This window comes from Rattus rattus, chromosome 3, assembly GCF_011064425.1.
Source record: "Rattus rattus isolate New Zealand chromosome 3, Rrattus_CSIRO_v1, whole genome shotgun sequence".
Taxonomy (NCBI): Eukaryota; Metazoa; Chordata; class Mammalia; order Rodentia; family Muridae; genus Rattus; species Rattus rattus.
Window position 1 is genome coordinate 204,294,054 of NC_046156.1, and position 24,065 is coordinate 204,318,118.

General features: G+C 46.1%; 1 protein-coding gene across 1 annotated transcript in view; it reads left to right on the forward strand.

Moving 5' to 3' along the window:
• Rasgrf2 (Ras protein specific guanine nucleotide releasing factor 2) overlaps positions 1–24,065 on the forward strand; it is a 213,167-nt gene that overhangs the window by 164,502 nt on the left and 24,600 nt on the right. Inside the window, exon 18 of the mRNA XM_032897050.1 lies at positions 16,516–16,619. Within this exon, the coding sequence (XP_032752941.1) occupies positions 16,516–16,619 (104 nt within the window). The remainder of the gene's footprint in view (positions 1–16,515; positions 16,620–24,065) is intronic.

The window sequence follows — 24,065 nt, forward strand, 5'->3', positions numbered from 1 at the left end:
ACTCATCCCTCTCACCTCCCACTCTAACATCATATCCTTTGGGGGGGGTTATCTTATTTTTTAATAATCTACTCAGTCAAATTAGTACTTCCTGTATGAACATGGGTATGGGGCCATCCACTGGACCATGGACAACCTACAGGGAACTACAGCCCTGAAGAAAAATGACTCTCTCTCTTGCAGTAGTTGTCAACGGCCACTCGCTCCTCAGCTCAGGGTGAGGCCTCATGAGCCCCTCCCTCTGTCACAATCGAATATTGACTTTAGCAAACACAGTGGATGTAGGTTCATCGGTCAAATGGCCCCGTCATGTCCAGAAGACACTATTTGCAGTGGTCCTTTCCCTCTTCTGGTACTCACAGTCTTTCCTTCCCCTGTACTGCAGCGTTCCCTGGGCCTTAGGGAAAGGGGCAAAAGAGAACGTGTCATAGACGTTCCATTTAGAGCGGCTCACACCACACTCACTTATCCTCAGAAGTTGCTCCATTTGTGGGTCTCTGTGTTAGCCTTCGTCACCTGAAAAAGGAAGCTTCTCTAACGAGGAGCAGTAGCTGCGTTAATCTGTGGTTACAAGGGTGAGCGTTCGAAAGGTAGTTTAACATTACGTCTGCTGAGCCAAACGTTAGTAGAAGATTCTTTTCTAGAGTATATGGCTTCCTCAGCTATAGGCTTTTATCCAATTTAACTGCCAGTCATGTGTTTCCTCCTGGAGAAAGAGCCTTAAGTCTGACCAGAAAGCTGCTAGTTGCTGTCATGACCTTTATGGCACTATTGTGTCAATGATGTATCTTTTCGGACTAGTTCATACTGCAACTTAGAAGGTACCCACCTGGGTAAAATTTGATGACTTTTCTACCCCATCTTCTATTTAACTCATCCGGGACAGGAAATAGTTCCGATTTTCCAGATTGGGGAATATTTGCTTATTTGTTTCAGTGGCAACAGAAAAACACAATCATACTAAATTTCATTAAATATTAAATGATGAAACATGAAAACAAAAATAAATTGTTAAAGCCTTAGAAGTGTGCAGGCCAACTGCATGTTGTATCTGAAACAGCTTCAGTTAGAAGAAATATGAATGGAGAAGCATATTGTATGCAAAGTTTGATTATAACTGGCTGAAATGGCTCTAATACCTGACAGTTTAAGACCCTTCCTAAAGTTACCAACGACAAAGAGGGGTGTCCTAATAAAACGCATGAAAATCCTCATGAAGATACATTTGTTGTACCTGCACCTGACAAAAGAGAACCTTAAACTGACCACCGAAGGACAAACAGATATTTGGCAATGCTGATTGTTCATTTTGATACAACAGAGTAACCCTTGTCCCCCATCTTTGGGGGCGGAGATACGTCCAAGTTCTAGAGTTGGGGATGTTTGCACAGAATTTTCCAGCTAATCATCCACTCCTAAAAAAATCGCAATCTAAAATACTGAAAAAATGGAAGTTTTAAAAATATCCTGCTGACACTCAATTTCTCTTTGATTTTGTAGGATTTTTAGACTAGATTTTTGGATTAGGGATGTGCCACCCATATCATACTCTAATAATTTTGAAATGTTCAACTACATAGAGAAGTAAGATATGAAGGTCTTGAACAACACTATCCACTAAGTCAACCTACTAGGAATTTAGAGAGCAGTCCACCCGACAAAGGAACGCCTTTAAGGAAGACTTTAGCTTTTAACAGGTTTAACTGAACTCACAGTGCCAGTGATGTAGTGAGATGGCTCAGAGGGTGACGGCCCCTGCCTCCAACCCTGACGTTTCCTGGGGACCATGTAAAGAGCGAACCAACACCTACAGGATGTACTCAGACCTTCATGTGCATATGACCCCCAATATACATGCTAAATAAATAAGCAAAACGTGAAAAGGGGTGAAACTATAAATGATACATTTTGAGAACTCTGTGGTATTAATGCAGAAATCAATAATGGAAATAAATATGATGAGACCTCTCCATATGAAATGTCCAGAAAGAATAACTCTATAAAGACACAAGGCCAAGAATTGTTTGCCCAAATTGTGGGGTAGCAGCAGAGGTGGACTGAGAGTTGGCAGTAAGAGTACTTTTGGGGTGGTCAAAATGCTCTGTGGCTGGCTGTGGATGCAATTGCAATGGGATTACTCATCATCAACGAACATACTGATGGTGGGTGAATGTCATTCCGTGTAAATGGTGCCTCAGTAAACATCTAGTTCACCTCTTCCTATTCCTGTTGTCTACAGGCTTAGAGAACAGGGATATTTTTATCTTTGTCTGAAAACTTGTTTTCAATGACTGTTGTGTCTGAGTTGAGAGCCTTGTCTAGAACATTATAACTCTTAGATCGCTGACCTTCTCTTAGGTCAAAGGTTGAAGCAAGTTAGGAGACTTCCTTTCAGTTCTCTCAGGGATGTCAGTGGAAGGAAAACCCTGACTGGAACTCTGAAAGCATCTTTATAGCACACTCAATGCAGCACCATCTCCAATCCAGGGGCAAGGCTTGTGGTTTGGGGATCAGAAAGGAGCTTTTAATTGTTGTGTTTTCTTTCTGTCTTCAATTAGAAGTCTTGTTATGTACAAACTAGACTTGGTTAATTTATCCAACACTTAAGGAACTACACATGCATTTTGAGAATCATTTTATGCTGAGATGGGCATTGATGTATGCCAGTTGTCAGCATTCATACAAGTGATCTGAGCCTTAGATAGGTAGGTCCAATTCCTTCTCGGGATCATTCCATAGTTGCTTTGTGCATCTTACTGAGGGAGTCAATTAGGAGCACAGAGAACTATTGACATTTCTGATACCAGGACAGGCTCTCATAGCATTGAAAACTATCTTGGTGGTGACAGAATTGATTACATTGAGTAAATGCTTGCCATAGCTGCTACTGAGATCTGTGAATTTTTGCTTTCTCCTCAGAAAGTATTTCAGAGGAAAGGAGAGTAAGCTCTTGTGAGTAGAAGTTCTTATGAGTGACCACAGTGTGTAATATGGCTTGTTTTAGGTAGGGTTTGTGAACCCTAGCAGTGAACAGACACCATGACCAAAACAACTCATATAAAGAACATTTAATTGGGAGTGGCTTACAGGTTCAGTTCATTATCATTGAGGTGGAAACATGGCAACTTCTAGGGAGGCATGGCATGGGAGAAGTTGAGAGTTTTACATATTCATAAGGGAAGCCAGGAGCAGCCTGTCTTCCAGGTGGCTAGGAAGAGGGTCTCAAAGCCCACCCCTACAGGGAACACTTCCTCCCTCAAGGCCAAACCTCCTAATAGTACAACTCCCTGGGCTAAGCATTCAAACCACCACTTCAGATTCAAAGAGCCAGTTCTGGTCATTTCAGCATGGAGTTAGCTATGGACTCCTAAGTAGGACATGCTCTTAACAAGTCTAGTGTTTAGTCATTTGCTAAGTTTCTTGAGCACTTCATAGCTAGAGAGGACCTCTTAGTACTCAAGTGGAAATTATTCAGATGTTTTAGAAGTCAGGCTTCCTTCTGTACAACACAGCAGAAGAAGTTCTAGGGCTAGTCCATCTAGATGGAATATGTTATTATAACAAAATGCCAAGGCTTGTTAGGCAACGGCCTCTGTCATCTGACAAGAAATGGTACCTCTTGGTTTTGAAGTGCAAATATTATGTCACAGGCTGGTTGCTAGGTTATCCATGACAGTTGGTGGCAGGGAAGATTGTAGCTAATTCCTAGGGACGATAGTTGTTGTCGAGAACAAAGTACCTAGGAAGAAAGTCTGGAGGAGGAGGCTTCCCACTCAGATCTCAGGAATAACGTCTGAACTGCATGTAGAACTAACCTCCTCTGCTCAGGACAGGGAGGAATGGGGTGAGGGAATAGGGAGCCTGGGAAGCTGGGCATCACTGTATGAAGCAAGCTGTTGACATCATGATGATATTGGCTTAACTTCTACTGCTGCCCTGGGACTCCCACACCAGGATGCTGCAGTGCTGTGGAGGTTTTTGCCCTCTGTGACCATGCCTGCCAGAAACAATGGCTGCTGTGACAGAAAAAAAAGCCCCATTGTACTGATTCATTTCATTCAGGACCTGAGTTGCAGAAAGGCCTGGAAAATAAGAATTTTGGAGTTGAGTCCCTGGAGTCCAGAGCACATATCATCAATTGTGTGTGTGAAAGAAAGCTGAGTTCCTTGCAGATTCAGACATCAAATAGTGATGGCTATTAGATAACCATAATTATGATATTTGAACTCTCGAGGAGTAGTGTCTTCAGTTTGGTATCTGCCCAAGACCTTTTAACCCACAGGCCTTCTGACCTCAATAAGGACAGAGTTGCAGACTTGAATTTGAGAGAAGAGCACAAAGGCCATCTTCCCGTGAGATGTTGTATCTCCCTCCCTCCCTGCGTTACAACTACCCACCCCACCACCCCCTGCCCTGAGTGCATTTTATAGATCTCTACTCTAAGAGTTATTTTTAACTCAATGACACTTATTCACTGTAATTATTAAAGTCTTTGCCCTTGAAACTGATTGAAAATTAGGAATCAGTATGTTTTAGAAATGATTAAGTTTAACAGTGAATATAGTTCATTAATTCATACTTATATAAATCAAATACTTTGATTTGGTAGGAAAAGTTTGTAAAAATATCTGGTAGACTGCCAAATCATTTCTAGACAGTTGAATCATTTCTTGGGAAGCTAAATAGAAAATACTTGCAGAATTTGTGGTTTACGAAAGGGCTCGCTCATCTAATGAGTAGTGACAGCACCAAGACTTAGTGAGTAGAATCCTCGAGGCCCTTCCGGAGCCTCCTGGCATTTGCTCAACAGTTAACGCATGTTGGGTTGATGCACAGGGCATGCGTTCTGGGGGAGGATGATGAGATCTCTTTCCAGATAGAGTTCTCTGTACATGAAACAAAGGTGTAGGGTGAGCACAAAAGAACAGTGTGACGCTCTTCACTAGCTGTGCTTAAGAAGTTCTAACAATCTGTGTTGAGAGTTCGTAGCAGTAAACATTGAGCCGCCATTTGCCATTGAAATGATGATACAAGTCTGCACCTGACACTGTCTGTAGCACTCTGTGGGTACACGGAAGAAGGACACAACCAATCTGCTGCTAAATAGGGTGAGGGAACAGTCTGGGGAGACCAGTAGGACCCTGCCCTTACATGGAGGGAATCTCTCTGCTTCTCAGCTATGCACAAGCACTTCTTCAGAGTTCTCAGCGGCTAAGTTGAAAGCACTCAGCAGTATCCTGTGATTACAGGCCCTGGGCATGAGGGGATGGGGAGAAGTGTGGTAAATTCCAAAGCAGGGAGGATCAGGGACCTTCTGGCTCAGGAAATGCCAAGGTCTTCCAATAAATAGAATGAGTCAAGTGAATAATAGAATGAGTCAAGTGAATAAAACAAACAAACAAACACCTTTAAGGTTAAAAAAAATAAAAGCAGTTAAATAGATTGACCGAGACCTATTGTGTGTAAGACCATCTGTTTGAAAGGAGATAAAAATATAACCCAGGGTCCCAAGTCCATATCCAGTATTGCCTCTATGAGGCTTCCTCGCTTCAAAGCCAACTGACCTCTGCTAACTGGCTTGGGCCATATAAGAGACAGCTTCCCCACCACTGGGCCTTCCAGTTCAGATACCTCTTTGCTTCTTGTCTTGAGCCGCAGGAGGTCCACCATCCTGCTTTATACCTTGACCTGATACTGTCCCACAAATCTCATGGTCTTTAAACTTTACACATAAGAAATGTGATTTTGGTCTCTTTCCACTAAAGGACCCTATATAATCCTAAAGGACTCTATATGATCCCATGGATGTAGCTGGGTGTATGGAATTAGTATTGTTTGGCTATCTTAGATATATCCACTGCCTAAGTGTCTGCCTGCAACGTCCTTAGGAAGGCCTAGGGTAAGCAAGAAACACATATATGTCACTGTCGTGTATGAAGGAGTCATAGTAAGGGGGAGGATGTGTAAGCAGATGGAAGGAATCTGTGGAGATTGAGGGGCTATAAGAAAAGAGAAGGAGGGCACAGACTTAAGGCTAGAGGCTGGGCACTAGTCAAGAGGAAACAAAGGAAGAGGCCCAGGCATCTGGACAGCTCTTATGTGCCCCCGCCAGCAGGGACCCAGTTATTCGTGGGCGTCGAGGGGGACCCATACCTGCGGGAGAACGGGCGAGAAAGAGGAGCGAGACCAAGCAGTGTCCTTGTCAAGGTCTGTTTATTGAGAGGAGTGTACAGCATTTAAAGCCCTGACGCAGGAACTAAAGCTTAGGGTGGCGGGGAGAGAGCTGGGAAGTGCCCAAGGACATAAGGTGAATCTCTAAACTGCAAGATAGTCTCCTTAGACAATGAGGCAACAGTCTTCCGGGGACATGTTCTTTGAAAAGGTCAAGCCCTTCTCGGGAATCTGCTCAGGGCAGGGCTCTAGCTTTGCCTAATCCGGCAATCCGGTCCCCTTATGTAGAGAGGAAACCGAGATGGTGGGAGGAAAAAGCTTTTCCTAGTGCTAACAGACACTCAAAGATCTTCCAAGAACTTCCAAGACACTCAAAGAAGACTTCCAAGTCATTCTTGCCACCATGTCTTCCTGCAGTGCCCAGAGATGAGGGACAAAAGTGAGGATGAACAGTAGACATTAAAGGAAGGAGAACTAAAGCCAGTTGGCGATGGTACACACCTTTAATTCCAGCATTCGGGAGGCAGAGGCAGGCAGATCTCTGAGTTTAAGACCAGCCTGGTCTACAGAGTTCTGGGATAGTCATCCGCTATATGGAGAAACCCTGTCTTGAAAAACAAGACCCCCCCCAAAAAAATAAAAGGAGAACTAAGGTCTCCTCTGTGTCCTGCTAGAGGTGGTATCCATCTTCTGGCCATGGCGGTGAGGTCTGCTGAGCATGGGGAAATGGAGTGACAAGGCACCATGCAAGTTAGCCCATTGCCTTTGGAAATGAGTGTGTAGCCCATTGTCTTTGGGTGTAGTGCGGGGGTCCAAATACATTCATTGGATTTAAGGAATCTGAAGTATCCACGCAGGTCTTCGCAGAAGACATTTTTATTTCTACAGTGAGAGCATTGGTTTGTCACATGTACATACTTTTGGCAGCCATTTATCCAGGGCCTGCCTTGTGGCCAGGGGAACTAGGAGTTAGTTCAATGGAGTGAGTCCATTAATGTACCTGTCCCCAGCCCCTCCTGTCTGTGCCCATCCAGGGAATGACAATGCCCAACCAGAGCCGCTGTCTGCCCCTTCTGAATAGGCACCTGGGTGGGATTCGTCAAGGGGATGAACTGGTATCACGGTCTTCCTTCTCATCCTACTGACTGTCACCTTAGGTGGCTAAAGGACTTCTGCAAGCCTCATTTCACTTATCTGTGAACAATGAGGAATACATTTGTGGGCTCGAGAAAAGTAAAAGATATAACACTAAAAGATTTTTTTTAATCCATTTTAAACTCGATGTATAGTCGCTCCTTTGGGAATCCATTTATTTTTCAAAAAGATCCATAAAAGCAATTCAGTGGACAGTTTTTGTTACTGATTTTCTTGAGCGATGAAAGCAATGATATGTCGATTCCCACACACTCTCGTGTATTTTTTAATCACAAATAGCGGCAGATCCGCTAGGTTCTTTTCCTGTTCTTGCTGTGCCTACCACTCTAGAGGCGGTGGGGCCTAGGAGAATGGGGCTGATAAATGAGGGGACTTCAGTCCCATGCACTAGGCAACCTTATCGTTAAGAAGAGGCTGTAAGGTGTCCAGTCACAAGGACAAGCTGACTGTGGCAGGCACGGAACATGTGATAAAAACATGTTTTTCCACGGAGGCATATCAACAAATACCAGTAGCCTGTTGTGAGGAAGGAGCTGAAGTAAACTCGCTCCTATCCGCTACACCTGGAAGGGGCCCAAAAGTACATTCTACGACCGATTTTGTGCTTTGAAGAAACGGAGGTCACCAGACTCTAGTTTTCTCACAAGAATTCTCACACTTTCACGGACCGTGTTCCAACATTGTTACAGTTAATCGCACATGGGAGGGGGGAAGCTCAGATTCACCCAAGTAAGGATTTAAAAACCACCAAGTAAGGGTTGGGGATTTAGTTCAGTGTAGAACGCTTGCCTAGCAAGTGCAAGGCCCTGGGTTTGGTCCTCAGCTCTGGAAAAACAAAACGAAACAAAAACAAAACAAAAAAAAAAAAAAAAACCCTGAAGGAGAAGAACACACTTATACAAGTTTTTTTTTTTTTTTTTTAATACAGAAAACCTCAGTCTGATGTATGTTTATCGTTCCATTCCTGTGTTCTTAGCAGACCTCTAGAAGCTGCCCCTTCACTGTGCTATAAAGCTGTGCTTTGACTGACACCTCATCTTCTGCAGGCCCACGTTACAGTGATGAGCTCATAGAAGGTGGACAACATTGTTTGTCAGCCAAGTGTAAGGAGGTGCTTGAGAGCTTCTAATACACAAACAACCCTCGCTCTCCAGCAGAAGCACCCTCTGCATGCTGGGAACCGTTCTTGTAGGGCTATCAAGATGTTCCTCAGTTTGCTGCCTGGAAATGAGAGCAGAATTGGAGAGAAAAGAAATCGACGGAAACGTCATTACAGACCTTGCATAAGTGAGATCTGAACCAAGAACTGCTTCATGCATATAAGCTAGCGGTTCACTTCCTCCTGCTCCCTGCCTTGAGTAGGGTTTGCAGTCCCACAGCAAGTGCCCACCCTCTCCCAGCCATCATGTAACAGACTCACTGTTACACTAATGTTCAGCATGGCACATGTGCACAACCCCTGCTTGTCTGCACTGACCTGTTTCCTTTAATTTATTAGATCGTGGCATGACAGACATTACTACGTCTTGCTGAGAAAGATATTCTGCACATATTCTACAGAAAAGGGACATTAATTCAAAGGTCATGCAGGGGAGCAGTGGCATCCCCATGGCCTGGGGGTTTTACGTTTTCTATCTTTAACTGCTTGGAAAGCTATCTCCATACTCACCAGAGAAGGAAGCCTCCTGAGAGTGAGGAACATGTCTCCCCTGCACAGAGCTGTGCAGTTTGTGGAATGCAGCAGGTTCCCTAAAGATAATGACCTAACCGCGGGATTACACCTAGAAGAAGACTGCAAGGATAGAGAATGGAGTGACAATTGTCGTGCACAGGGGTTGTAGATGTGGTGCACAGGAGCTGTAGCTGTGGTGCGCAGGGGCTGCAGATGTAGTGCACAGGGTCTGCAGATGTGGTGCACAGGGCTGCTGCAGATGTGGTGCACAGGGGCTACAGATGTGGTGCACAGGGGCTGCAGATGTGGTGCACAGGGGCTGCAGATGTGGTGCACAGGGGCTACAGATGTGGTGCACAGGGGCTACAGATGTGGTGCACAGGGGCTGCAGATTTGGTGCACAGGGGCTGGAGATGTAGTGCACAGGGGCTGTAGATGTGGTGCATGCACAGGAGCTGCAGATGTGGTGCACAGGGGCTGTAGATGTGGTGCACAGGGGCTGCAGATGTGGTGCACAGGGGCTGCAGATGTGCACAGGGGCTGCAGATGTGGTGCACAGGAGCTGCAGATGTGGTGCTCAGGAGCTGCAGATGTGGTGCACAGGAGCTGCAGATGTGGTGCACAGGGGCTGCAGATGTGGTGCACAGGGGCTGCAGATGTGGTGCACAGGGGCTGCAGATGTGGTGCACAGGGGCTACAGATGTGGTGCACAGGGGCTGTAGATGTGGTGCACAGGGGCTGCAGATGTGGTGCACAGGGGCTGCAGATGTGGTGCACAGGAGCTGCAGATGTGGTGCACAGGGGCTGCAGATGTGGTGCACAGGGGCTGCAGAGGGGCTGCAGATGTGGTGCACAGGGGCTGCTGAGATGTGGTGCACAGGGGCTGCAGATGTGGTGCATAGGAGCTGCAGATGTGGTGCACAGGGGCTGTAGATGTGGTGCACAGGGGCTGTAGATGTGGTGCACAGGGGCCGCAGATGTGGTGCACAGGGGCTACAGATGTGGTGCTGGGGGGCTACAGATGTGTGCACAGGGCTGCAGATTTGGTGCACAGGGGAGATGTAGTGCACAGGGCTGTAGATGTGGTGCAGGAGCTGCAGATGTGGTGCAGATGTGGTGCACAGGGGCTGCAGATATGGTGCACAGGAGCTGCAGATGTGGTGCACAGGGATGCAGATGTGGTGCACAGGGGATGCAGATGTGATGTGTGGGAGCTGGAACTGTCATCTACAGGAGCTATCGTGACATCACATAGGAACTATAGCTATTGTATACAGGAATCATAACTACAATACACTTGGGTGGAGCTCAGTCTTAGGATAGTGAAGTAGGGGAATAGACACAGGAAATAGGGAAATCTAACAAATGCCACTAAGTGTAAAAGGATTTCATCACTGTATGGGAAAAACCAAGGACAGAGAGCATTAGAGTTTCTCTCCAGAGGGCTCCGGCCATGGCTGTCTCTGTAAGCAAGTGATGTTGGAGGGAAAAAAGCATAAATCTGAGCTTTGGATCTGTTTCTTAAGAGAGAAGAATGTGCTATATATGGAAATATTCCTAGTTGTCTTGGAAAAATACTCGGGGAATTTTGGAGAGTGGGAATGCATATGAAACCCACAAGAGAAGGTTGCAATGGTGACAGAAGAAGATGGCAGGGGAAGATGCCCTGCTGGTCTTGGGTTTGGCATGGACCCAACCTCCACGGCCTCTGAAAACTGATGCAGGTTATTTAAACACAGACCTACTGATCAGTCAGTCCTATCACCTGCTTCCTCATTTCTCTTACTCTAGGAGTTACATGTTATAACTCATGATACAGATACACAGACATGCATGCATGTACACACACATGCACGTATTTTCACATACATGCATACCCGACACACATAATGACACCTACATCATATATACACAAATGCATATACACATACACACACATGTGCAGATGTACACACAGGCCCATACACGTGCTCTCACGTGCATATACTTCACACACACAGTGCACACATGTACACACATATGCACAATTCACTCACACATGCACACATGCACACATATACTCTCATGTACACACACATGCACAAGTTCTCTAAAGAGTACTCATCACCACTATGGACAACACATGCAGATGGCCCTCATCTTCTCCATTTCTTTAATTCTGGTCGCAGTGCATTAAACTGGTTTCAGTCCCCATTAACAGGTCACATGAGGTTTTAAAAATATTAAAGAAACAAATCAAAGGCCAACAAAGCACAGGTCCATATAATTGCCGTATTGAGATATAATGACTTGGGGAAAAGAGATCGCTATGTTTGGTTTGCTTTTTTCTTTCTCTTGTGTACTGTTCATGGTACTGAATTACAGGACTGTTCCATATAAGTATATACTGTATGTTGAACATATTCCTTCCCATAACCCCTACTGAACCCTTCCATCTCCCAGCCGGTCCCTCTCCAGGGTTACTTCAGTGTGTTTTAGACTTTTCAGAGGACGTTATGACTAAGAGGCTAGTTTTCTGTTGAAAAGCTATTTTTTACCAAATGACCCCTATTCATTGTAATCAGCAAAGTCTCTGCCCTCAAAACTGGGCCAAATGGGATCTTGAACATCTTAGTCATCAATGTTCTAGGACCAACGAAGGAGGAGGGAGAGCCAGTCTTCTTTAGTGGTGTGGATTCTGGTAAGTCACCCACACCTCAGAGGACGGTCCCATACCCAGGAATATGGAGAGATAAAAAGAAAGAGGGAGAGGAGGAGAGAGAGGGAGGAGACAGGGAGGGAAGACAGAGAGGGAGAATGGAGAACACATGAAGGCAGATGGATCTGGAAAGTTAGGGGGAAGCATGGAGGATGATCAAAATACAGTGATTAAAATTTTCAAGTAACTAATACAGTTTTATGTAGGTTGATGTCAAGGTGATATATGATTGGACAGTAGAGAGTGGGGCGGGGACAAAGTTTTTGTAAGGCGGGGGAGAGGAAGAAGGAGGGGGAGTGTACAGAGGAGGATGGCTCAGATTTAGGTGAACTAGATCGATTTTATCTTGTCTAGATGGGCGGTTTATATCTTTATCAATTGACAGTGAATTTATCGTGTGGATGAATCGTGGACTGAGAATTTAACATATAAATCTAATTGCTAAATTACAAGTTTGTGGAACTTTGATTTTTACCGGGCTCAAGAGGACAGCGTGTGACAGAAACGGCTGAGAGGCAGTTGGAGCGTGCGGATCTGGTTCTCTTGCCCTTGCTGAGTGAGAACTCCCAGGGCCCGCAGAAGGAGATATATGTGTGTTGTCAGGCATGGTAACTACTGCATAGGGCACCGCGCAGGGAGGGCAGCTAAAAGGGAGGCAGCCAGGAGTGGGCGACTTGCGACCATGTGATAGTAGCAGTCGGAGCTAGTGGATCAGGCTAGCAGGAACTGATAGCAAATGCTGTCTTTAAATTTTTACTGTAACATTTTTCAGTAAGTTGGTTTACAGATTTGTGAAGGAAACATATGACTAAAGCTCTGGCTCCAAGCAATGAGATATGACTAAGAGTGTTCTGAGTGGAACCAAGCTCAGCGGCACTGTTAGCTCCAGGACCATTGCCAGTCTGCAATGCCTCTCTCCTTCCATAGCTTGTCTGTAGGGGGAGATAACATCTCTCCTACGCTGTGGTTCTTCTTGTACAAGAAGCCACGTTACTTAAGATGCTACACTTGGAGCCTGGTCATGCAATCTACAGTTTTTACTGTCCTTGGGTGTCAGGGTCATGCATGATCTCTCTAACTAAGATCAGCAACAGACACAAATCTCTGTCTGTGGCAGCGACCCAGTGACACTCTCGTAAAACATACGCAGGTCGATCGGAGTACCGACCTTTTCAGGTTTTTGTCAAACACACACATTTAGGAGGATTCTGAATAAAAAAAGCTAATCACACTGGTACCATTGATCCTGTAGGAAAGGGTATGTCTGTTGGTGTGAAGTGGAAAATGACTCCTCACTCAGTTGGCGTTCACCAGTGGCTTATGCTCTAAGGTCAACAGTCGACAAATGGGACCTCATAAAACTGCAAAGCTTCTGTAAGGCAAAGAACACTGTCATTAGGACAAAACGGCAACCAGCAGATTGGGGAAAGATCTTTACTAATCCTACATCCAATGAAGGGCTAATATCAAATATAACAATGAATTCAAAAAGTTAGACTCCAGAGAGTCAAATAACTCTTAAAAAATGGGGCACAGAGCTAAACAAAGAATTCTCAGCTGAGGAGTATCAAATGGCTGAGAAGCACCTAAAGAAATGTTCAACATCCTTAGTCATCAGGGAAATGCAAATCAAAACAACCCTGAGATTCCACCTCACCCCAGTCAGAATGGCTAAGATCAAAAACTCAGGTGACAACAGATGCTGGTGAGGATGTGGAGAAAGAGGAACACTCCTCTATTGTTGGTGGGATTGCAGACTGGTAAAACCATTCTGGAAATCAGTCTGGAGGTTCCTCAGAAAATTGGACATAGTACTACCTGAGCACTCTTGTGCGTATACCTAAAATATGCCCCAACATATAACAAAGACACATGCTCCACTATGTTCATAGCAGCCTTATTTATAATAGCCAGAAGCTGGAAACAACCCAGATGTCCTTCAACAGAGGAATAGATACAGAAAATGTGGTACATCTGCACAATGGAGTACTACTCAGCTGTTAAAAACAATGACTTCATGAAATTCATAGGCAAATGGATGGAACTAGAAAATATCATCCTGAGTGAGGTAACCCAGTCATAAAAGAACATATATGGTATGCAGTCACTGATAAGTGGATATTAGCCCAAAAGCTCAGAATACCCAAGATACAATTTACAGACCACATGAAGCTCAAGAAGACAGAAAGACCAAAGTGTGGATGCTTCAGCCCTTCTTAGAAGGGGAAACAAAATACTCACAGGAGGAAATACAGAGACAAAGTGTGGAGCAGGGACTGAAGGAAAGGCCATCCAGAGGGAGGCCCATATATAGTCACCAAACCCCAGTCACTATTGAGGATGCCAAAGGCATACACACACACACACACACACACACACACACACACACACACACACACACACACACACACACACACACACACACACACACCATTCACCATCATCCACACCACCACACACACACTGCACCACACCATACCTATACACACACAGAGATGCATACACCATACAACACACACACACATACACACACACACAAATTCATACACTCCAATAATAAAAAATAAAAATAAATAATAATACACTATACTGTATATGCCGTATCCTACAGAAATCTTTGAGCTTAGCAAAAAATATACCAAATTCTCATCTTCATGAAAAACAAAAATATTTTCAGAAAACCACACAGATAACTCTACTGTTGTGTGCTGGATGTCATAGAGTGACGGTTTGCGTTATTATGAGATGTGATAGGAATTTTTCTCCTGCTTGGTGCAGAAGGCCTCACTCTGGAAGGAGTGGTGGCTTGCACTGATGGAAGGACAGTGTGTGTTACTTGCTTCAGTATTGAGCAGTATGCACAAAGGCCTAGGAATCATGAAGAACTAAAGGGTGGAGAGATGGGAAGCAAGTTAAAAATGTGTGGTTCCTGTCTCCGATGTCCCTCGCCTTTCTGTTTAATAGAGTTGCTGTGAAATTACACAGCAGAATTAGCAGACAAGGGTAAGCAAATAAAACCACGGGAGCATGTAGTCTGTGGTGAGTCTATTGAGAGAACTGTCGAAAGGCCTTAAACACTGGTTTGACACATCCAATTTGTCCTTTGAAAAGGTCTTTTTGGCTCCTGGGATTTCAGACTTGAAGAGGCAAGAACAGAATAGACCAGATAGGGCTGCTTTTATTATCTAGGGAGAGACAGACAAGTTCCAGGCTTACCTACCATGATGAATGGTAGTGTTTCTTTACTGGCATAATGAGACCAGACAGGGTGGATTTTGGAGAAAATCCTTGGAGCATTTTGTGCTTGTGGTATGTTCGAAATATCTAACAGGGAAGTGTGAAGAGAGTTTGGAAACCTGGGTCTGGAACTCAAGAGATGAGATCCAAGGATGTAAATACATGAATCGTGTGTTATAAGTTAAAAGACACATACATTCCTGAGGGAGTGATGGCAGGCTGCCCCTTGGATGTAGACGTGAAGCCTATTGATGACCTCAGCAGACAGAGCCTGCCTGCTGGTGATCGGTAAGGGGGATGAGAGGCTTGGAGTGACAAGTGGAGGCAGTAGGAGACCAGGAAGTAGGTTCAGTGAGTGTAGATAGCCTTTCAGAGAAGAATTATTGTTGTTGGTTCTGGAATTTGATTCCTGGGTATTAAACATATTAAGCAAGTGGTTCACCATGAAACTACATCCAGCCCAAGACGTGTTTTCATTTTTAAGGGAAATAGATTGCTTAATTATTATTGGATCACAGAATAATTTTAAAAGTGGAGTCAGTGTGAAGTACTAAATGTTTTATTGATAAAGGAAAGGTGGCTGAGACCGAGACGTGGCAGCATAGAGGGTCTCACAAACACTGGGCCAGAGCTGGGAATAACGTTTGGAGGTAGAAACTTTGCCCAGCATGTGTAAAGTCCAAGGTCACCATGCTTGTTCAACCCACAAAAAAACACCAGAGAAATGCTGAATTAATGTAATGGCTGACATTTGAGCTTTTGCTGTTGTGAAGGAACTGTGTTAAACCACTAACGTGTATTAGTAAGCAAACATAATTTCACAGCAGCTCTATTAGACAGAAACACGAGGGACGTTGGGGACCGGTCGCCAAAGAACTATCTTTACAGAACTCGAGGACAGCTGCTACAAACCAGGCAGTCTTTTTTTGTTTCAAATTATTTTATTTTCAATGGACAAACAATGGCATAAATATTATCTATCTGTGGAGTATAAAAGAGATGCCGTTACATACGTACACCGTGGAGTGATTAACACCTCTCATCTGATCCATCATTTTGTGTATTTACGAGTTCTCTGAGGTGAGAGCATTCGGAATCCGTACTTTTAGCAACTTTTAAACACTTCTTTCTCAAGCATGGGCCATACTGTTTGTGTGCAGACGAGCAATAGAGCACTTGTCTCGCCTGCAAGACCACCTCCGTCTCCCAGGGGGACTGGCTCCATGATCTCTCTGAGGAAAAGCTATAATCCACACTGGCAACGGGGCTTTTGTTAACGCTCCCTATTGGCTTTGCGAGTGGATTGCGAGAGGCATAAATGGAAGTGTCATTAGTGGAATGGTAACTTTCGGTGGCCTTTAATAAATATGTGTGCATTATTCATGTAATTGCACCTGTGTCTGCAGCGGGCTGGCGGGAGAGTATAATAAGTAAGCAGAATTCACAGGTCTGAAGCCATTTTCCTCCCTGTCACCCTGTAGCATTTTGTGAGCTTCATTAAGAGGAGTCCTAAAATAAATGACCTTTCCTGATCCCTGGGGACCGGCCCTAACTGCAGTCTGTGTTTCTTCTCCTCCCAAAGGATTTAACAACGAGAGAACATGTGACAAGGAGTTCATCATACGGAGAACAGCCACCAATCGAGTCCTGAATGTCCTCCGCCACTGGGTTTCAAAGCATGCACAGGTAATTCCGAAGTCCCAGCGATTACTTCCAACGGTTTTACGTTTCATTTACCTTTGCAAGCCGTTCCACAGGTAAACCATCTCCTGACACACTGTGGTCAGAAGCCTTGGGATTTAGATGCTAAGGAGGGAAGATGTGCAGGCAACACACAAAGAAAAACAGCCACACGCGTGGCCAACGTTGCTGTCACATCTGTAGATAATCTGAGGCAGACTGGTAAACCAGAGCTCCCCTCTTCCCTCAGATTTGAGGCAGCACCACCGAAACCGCCCCGGAGCACCTGGGGTTACCTTTCTCAGGGTCCCCTCTGACAGTGAAGAGGCCTCTATCTCCACTGGTAGCCGAGCCTCCATGGGCAAACATTACAGTGACTCCTAAAGGCCAAAAATACATTTTTATCTGGCCAGGAAGGGTTTCTCACCAATTCACAGAATTTTTACCTAGTGTTCTTTCCGTGTTTCAGTTCCTAGTACTCTTTTTTTTAAGTTGAATGGATTTTGGTTTTCTATTAAAGAACTTTGTAGAGGTTTTTTGTTTTGTTTTGTTTTGTTTTTTTCTGCGTCTGCAAAACCAAACCAGGCCCCTCTTTACTGTGTTGGTTCAGAGGATGCCCAATTCATTAGGAACTTTATGTCAGGCCTTCCTGGACCTAATGGTGGCTATAAGGAGAGTTGGTGAAAGAGACCAGGGCTCTGATTGGAGTAGGTCAAAGATGTGGCAAAGTGTAAAGACCATTTTGAGCTAAGCATAGAGTACAGCATGAACGTTTGTGATTCAGACTCGCCTCCTCCGAAAAACAGGAGAGGCCCCTTTAGTCTCCCTGCACTTGGCCCTGATGCACACTTTGCCTGTGCCTGCCCCGGTTAGTGTATGTCTGTCTTCGTTCTACTAGTTCTGCCGGTCTGGGCACCTGGCAGACGACTGCTTGGTCGCTCAGTTGAACTGAGTTTACATCCTGAGGCTACCGCTGTGCTCTCTCTCCACGAAGTCATTTTCTGTCCTTTAGTTTCTGAAGGCAGCCAAAACCCAGGCTGAGTTTGACAGTGACCCAGCTGGGCTCTGCACTCCAGCATGTATTGGCATTGCTGTGGAAAGAAAGCATGTTCACAAAGCACGCATGTGCATGCATGTACACGCACCTCCTGTGTGCCATTGACACAATCCCCAGGTCTCCGCAGGGAGCAGGGCTGTGCTGCTCTTAGTTCCTGTGGCCATCGTTATCTCCCGAGGGACTCCTAGGCTGGAGAATCAGCTCAGAGCTGTCGCTCACTCGTGTGGCTGTCTCATGAAGATGCATTTCAGGGTGTTTCTGCTGTGTTTTGTTTTCTGGGTTTTCTGGTAATCTGAAAGCCACCTGGTCTGCTTTGCCTGGGACAGCTCACAGACACGGAACGGTGCTGCAAAGGGAACTGCAGACCTGGGACTGCAGACTGCAGGTTTCTTCCTCCAACTCTGGGCCATGTCTGAATGGACAGCCAGAAGGGAGGACCATTCAGATTTCCCTTTTCCTGGGCTCAGCGGACACCTGTGAAAGCATTAGATCAGACAGATGACCCAGTTGAATAAACAAGCACCTTCCACCACAGAATTCGTGCACTGAGCATAACTACTGTTCTTTCTCTGTTCTCTCTCTTTGTCCACCACTGAGAGCTGTGCACTGGCATGAGTGAGGGCAATAATGACCTTGGGGGGAGGGTCTCTGACTTCAAGGAGTTTCCAGCTCTTGGACAGATGGCCACTCTCAACCATCGTGCTTTCTGTAATTTCTGTGCCACTGTCTTCCCCTTGCCTCTTCTTGTTGTCTCAGACTTTCAGGCAGAGGACCAGAGTCTCAGGTGGGGGTGGAGTGCGGTGGGTTGGGGGCAGAGGAAACAAAAGACTGTGCAGCAGTGGGAAGTCAAAATGGGAGGGGTCAAAGAGAATGGCAGGGTCAGTTCTCTGCTACATGGGGAAGGGACAGAGAGGCTTCTCCCTAAGTCAGCTGCAGAAGACACAGTCTGAGGAGGTCACCAGCTCTGAGGAGGTAAGTGGTATAAGGTGTTTGCTGGGGTAAAGTGAGGAACTCTGTTTGCATACACAGGGGCCTTCTCTAGATTGGCCTGCTGGGGAATCTGGGATGGCCCTGTCCTCTGTCCAAGCAGACTGCCTATAGGGGTTATATAATCCCACTGGGAGAGGACAGGTAAAGTGCCATGTTGGAAGAGCAGGGGACACTAGGGTGCTTGAAAATGACTCACAAGAGGCCAGGCATTACCTGGGTCAGGTGAGCTGGCAAAATGCCCAGAAGAGTCCTCTTCAAAATCCCACCTGTATGCCCACAAGAGGCAAGCTAATCACAGCCTGTCACAGCCAGAGGAGCCAAAGCCCAGGTCACCTGGATATCACACCAGACTCAGCTCTTTCCCCCTGAGTATCTGCAGCCACAGCAAATGTGTAGGTTCAAGGGGGAGGGAGCCGAAGGAACCGTTTGTGCCACTTCCTAGGCCTAGCACAGGCCGGGTGTGGACAGGATCACACATGTTACTTGTGTGAACTGCACAAGACCATGGTTGCAGCTTAAAGACCCCGCCAGGGTGGCACCAGTCTGGACAGTGGAGGCTGGCTTACAGCAGCTGACCAGGCCTGGCTAGAGGCAATGATGGTGACTGATGACTCCATTCACGGTCTGGCTTCTACTCGGAGTCCATTTCACTGGCTGTGTTCAAGTTTCTCACTCAGTTCAGTCTTCTTACATGTATTTGTGGCAAACTCAGAAAGACATATTTATCTGAAAAACAGAGTACTTTTGAATTCATATTGAACTATATAGTTTTTTTTCCTTTTTATTGAGCCATGATAGACTTCACACAAACAGTTCTGAGCTTAAGTGTGTATATAGTCCAGTGCTAATCTTTGAAATGCCACCCTGGTCAAGACAGAGAGCCCATTCCGTAACAGCTGAGGCAATACTCCAGTGGGAGGCGTAAGTCTGTGTTAACAAGGGTCCTATCACGGAGGGTGTGTGGGTACCTGAGAGACAGGGTGGGGTGTGGAGTAAAGACTGATTCACAGGGAGACTCCTGCTTTGGCATTTACTGGCTCTGTGGCTCAGGAAACCTTTTGTCCCAGGTTCTAGATTTCTTCCTCTAGAAAAATCCAGATACTGGCAATTCTTCCTGTGATGGTGACATGAGGTGGCTCATGTCGTGAGACTGATGGGGAGCCTTGTGTCTACACCCTGACCTCAGGTGAGCAGAATGTCAGCCCTGCAGCTGACTGGCAGAGCTGCTGAGTCCTCAGAGGGCTCAGCCGCTTTGCCTGTCTTTAGGAGTTTGGCAGAAATGCTGCACTTTATCTGCAGCGCCCAGCGTGGTGGCTTCTGAACACGTGATTGGTCTCCTGTGCTAGCATGGTGGAAGCCCTGAGGTTTTATCACTTAATTAAAATGAGATCGCTATGAGTATAAACCAGAGATCAGTCTGAACATAACCCAGCACTGAGACCCGAGTCCTTGCAGCCTTGCCACATGCTCTCCGTCACAACCATGGTAGGAAGCTGAGGAGAAGGGCCCCTCCTCATGGAGGGGAAAACAAAGCCTTACATAATTCCAGTGTTGTAGTGAAATCACAGAAAATGGAAGCTCCTCCCTCCCCCAGAAGGAAAGGACCAGGCAGTGTGCCTCCCTGTGTCCTGGCGCTAGAAATAGGACTATGCCTGAGTGAGTCACAGGGATCACGGAAGCAGGCACTAGGAAGGCACTCAAGGATGCCTGGGTCAGAGGGGGCCAGATGCAACTACCTCCATTTCTCTGCCCCTCCTTCCCTTCCTCCCTTCCTCTCTCCCTCCCTCTCTTCCTCCTTCCCTCCCTCCCTCCTAGCTGTTGCCTATGTTGTCAATGGCAGGAGCCTCTTTTTAATTGTTTTTATTTCTCGGCATCACGCTGCAGAACACAGAACTCGGTGTCCCCTCAGAGCTCAGAGTTCAGATGTATCCTTTGTTCTAGATCTGAAGTGGGGGTTGAGCCAGGACAAGCCCCGTACGGTTTTTGGTGTGGGTGGGAGAATGCAATTTGTAAGAGACAACTGAGCAGGCAGCTGCTGTCACCGCCACTGACAGCTCTTGGCCGACTGCCAGCTCTGTCTATCCCAGGGCTCGGTCCCTCTGTCTATGCCCATTCCTGCTTTGGTCATCTGCTCCCAGTACTTTTCCATCCGATGCCCAGCCTACCCTCAGCTCCCAAGCAGTGGCTCTGCCCTTCCACTTGTAAGGCAGCCTTGGTGTGGCGATGCCTAACCACTGAGCTCTCTACAGGATAAGGATGCCTCCTGTGCTTCAGGGCTCTCTGCCCTGCAAGAGTGCTTCCTGTCCTGAGTCTCCTGGAGATGCCCAAGAATTTATACCTCCTAACCCCCAATTTTCACCCTAGGCAGATGTGGCAATTTCCAGGGGACTGAGACCCGACTAAGGTGCCCTGAACAAAAGAGGAAGCCTTGGCTACTTTAGCACAGTCTAGAGGCCAGCTTGAGGTTTGCCATTTTAGTTATGATATGGGGAGCCAAGTCTTTGATGAAGTTCTTATTAAATTCTTGACTTAGAAGGTAGCCTCTCTGTGGAGATGCATTTTTTTTTTTTGGCAACAGCCTTGTAATTTTACAAATGTCTCCAAATCTTCTATTATTTTCTATGCCTCAGTCACTATTCTAAGCTCTCAGGGATAAGTCATTGCCCCTGCTTTTCCCTTCTGAGGGTGAAAAAGCAGATGTACTCATTAGCCTAGCTCTACAGAAGGGGATGCTGTGGGTCAGAGTTAGCATTTTTCCTTTGATTACATGGAAAGCAACAGGCAGCACCCAGATCTCCATCCATGCCTCCTGGCTATGCAGTCTGTGCTCCCAAACCCTGACCTAAGAGCCTCTCCATCTATCTAATCAACTCTTGGGGTATTGCAAGCTCAAGGTATAAAACACAAACCCCACTTCTGATACAAGATACCGTTGTTGACATTGGAAACACTTTTTGGTTCTATTTATAAATATTACCCTAGGAACATTTTACCATGGCCAAGTCTGTTTTCTGTTGTTCAACACATAGGATTTATATCTGCTGTAGAGTAGCGTGGAGTAGAATACTATATCCCTCTACAACTGCTGGAGCACCACTCAGCTTTAGATGGTGACAGGCATATAGATGTTGCTATCTATCACTGTCCACAAAGAGAGGATCAGACTTCCCTCATCTTGGGCCTTAAGAAATTCCACCTTAATAGGTGGCTTGGAAGATGTCCCACTGCTCAAAGGTGTTAACATACCTCAAAGTTCCTGAGCCTCTCCACACCAAGTGGGAGCTGACAGGGATACTTGAACCAAGGAGATAAAATTTAGTCTCAACCTGAGATGCTAGGTAATGAAATAATTCTTTTTAATACTAGATTCACTGTCTAGTGCTTCAGTCATGCAAATGACCTCATACATCACGGAACTGGATGGTTGGTGGGCTAGGTACTTTCTTACCCCTTCATAATAGGTGTCCATTACTTGTAGTTGTCCACCAATTCCTGACAACTAAGGGACTCTGGGTATCAAATAGTATAGAGCATTGTTTGTTCACAAGCTCACCTTTCTCACTGCAGGAGTCAACAGAAAATAGAGAGCACCCAGTTTAATTGACATAGGCCAGCAACCCTGACTTCTCTGCGCCCCTAGGTTTCTAGACTCATAGGCTGATGGCAACCTTGATTCTTACCGCAGCTCAGCCTTCTGTGGCTCTCATTTGACCTTTCTCACAGCTCTGGGTGGGTACCAGGGACATCCTGTTTCCCCTTAGTTCTTAAGGATTCTGGGTCACAAGGGACTGTAAGAGAAGAAGCCCGGCCAGCTGAGTAGGAGTGCCTTCCAATGTGAGCATTCCTGCTTTCTCACTGGTGACCTGGGGGATTGATCTGCATGGGGCTCTTACACAAAACTGAATTACTTGTCAGGCTCAGATATTAAGGATAAGCTATTATCTGCTTACTTTCTGTGTATATGAATGCTGGGAACTCTCTGCGATTTGTTTCCTGTTCGTTTGTTCGTTTGTTTGGGTTGGTTTGGCATCAGCCTTTTCTTTTTGTTCTTTAATTTCTGCCTTCCCTGGGTTGGATGAACAGGCAATCAAGTTTTCTTATTGATTCTTATTGAGAAATCCTAGTTTATAAGCTACTTGCTACACTCCTCTTGTCTTCTTTCCATCTCTACATTTGTCCTTTAAAGTCCCCTTAAGGTCTCTAGCTTCTCTTAGTGTCGGTGAGGCATTTATCACAGGACCCATTAGCTAGTGTGGAGCAGAGTAAGCAGGTAAGACACCAGTGTCCTTGGAGGACCATGCTTTCTCTTCGCCTAAATGGCTATGACTTCTACTAAAGTACTAAAAATTACTTTCCCACAGAACTGCTAAGAACCCTTCACCTTTTGGCAATGAAAAGTAAAGGTGAAGTCAATTTCTTATTGACTAAGAAATCAATAAGAATTAACACATCGAATCTGACTGCTTTGATAGACTCTTGCGATTATTTTCTGATGAAATGTGTGGTAGTTTGAATATGCTTGGCCTTGGGCATGGGCTTTAAGACCCTTATCCTAGCTGCCCGGAAGCCAGTCTGCTAGCTGCTTTGAGAACAAGAGGTGGAACGCAAAGCTCCTCCAACCCCAACATCTGCCTGGATGCTGCCATGCTCCCTCCTTGATGATAATGGACTGACCTCTGAACCTGTAAGCCAGCCCCAATTAAATGTTGTCCTTATAAGAGTTGCCTCGGTTATGGTGTCTGTTCAGAGCAGAAAATTGTAACTAAGACAAGATGTTTGTGGGAGTAAGGCTTCCTACTCCTCTTTAGCATCTCTCTTCTTTCATAATCGCTCTTGGACCTTGGAAGCCTGACTGAGGACTGTGGGGTACAGCCATATCCTCACAAGGTAAAACATGGCCAGACGTGCTATGATGTCATCAGTCCTTGTTTTACAGGCCAGGCTTAGACCAGGGCTCTCACCGCTGCAGAGCTCATGATGACACCTGGAGCCAACCTCACACTAACGCAGGCCCTGGTTCACTCTGCCCCTGGTTGGCTCTGCCCCTGGTTCGCTCTGCCCCTGGTTCGCTCTGCCCCTGGTTCTCTCTGCCCCTGGTTGGCTCTGCCCCTGGTTGGCTCTGCCCCTGGTTGGCTCTGCCCCTGGTTGGCTCTGCCCCTGGTTGGCTCTGCCCCTGGTTCGCTCTGCCCCTGGTTCTCTCTGCCCCTGGTTGGCTCTGCCCCTGGTTCTCTCTGCCCCTGGTTGGCTCAGCCCCTGGTTCGCTCAGCCCCTGGTTCGCTCAGCCCCTGGTTCGCTCAGCCCCTGGTTCGCTCAGCCCCTGGTTCGCTCAGCCCCTGGTTCGCTCAGCTTCTGGCTCCTGCTATCTGCTGCCCTTTTCTCTGTGTTCCTCTCCCCACCTTTGCTCC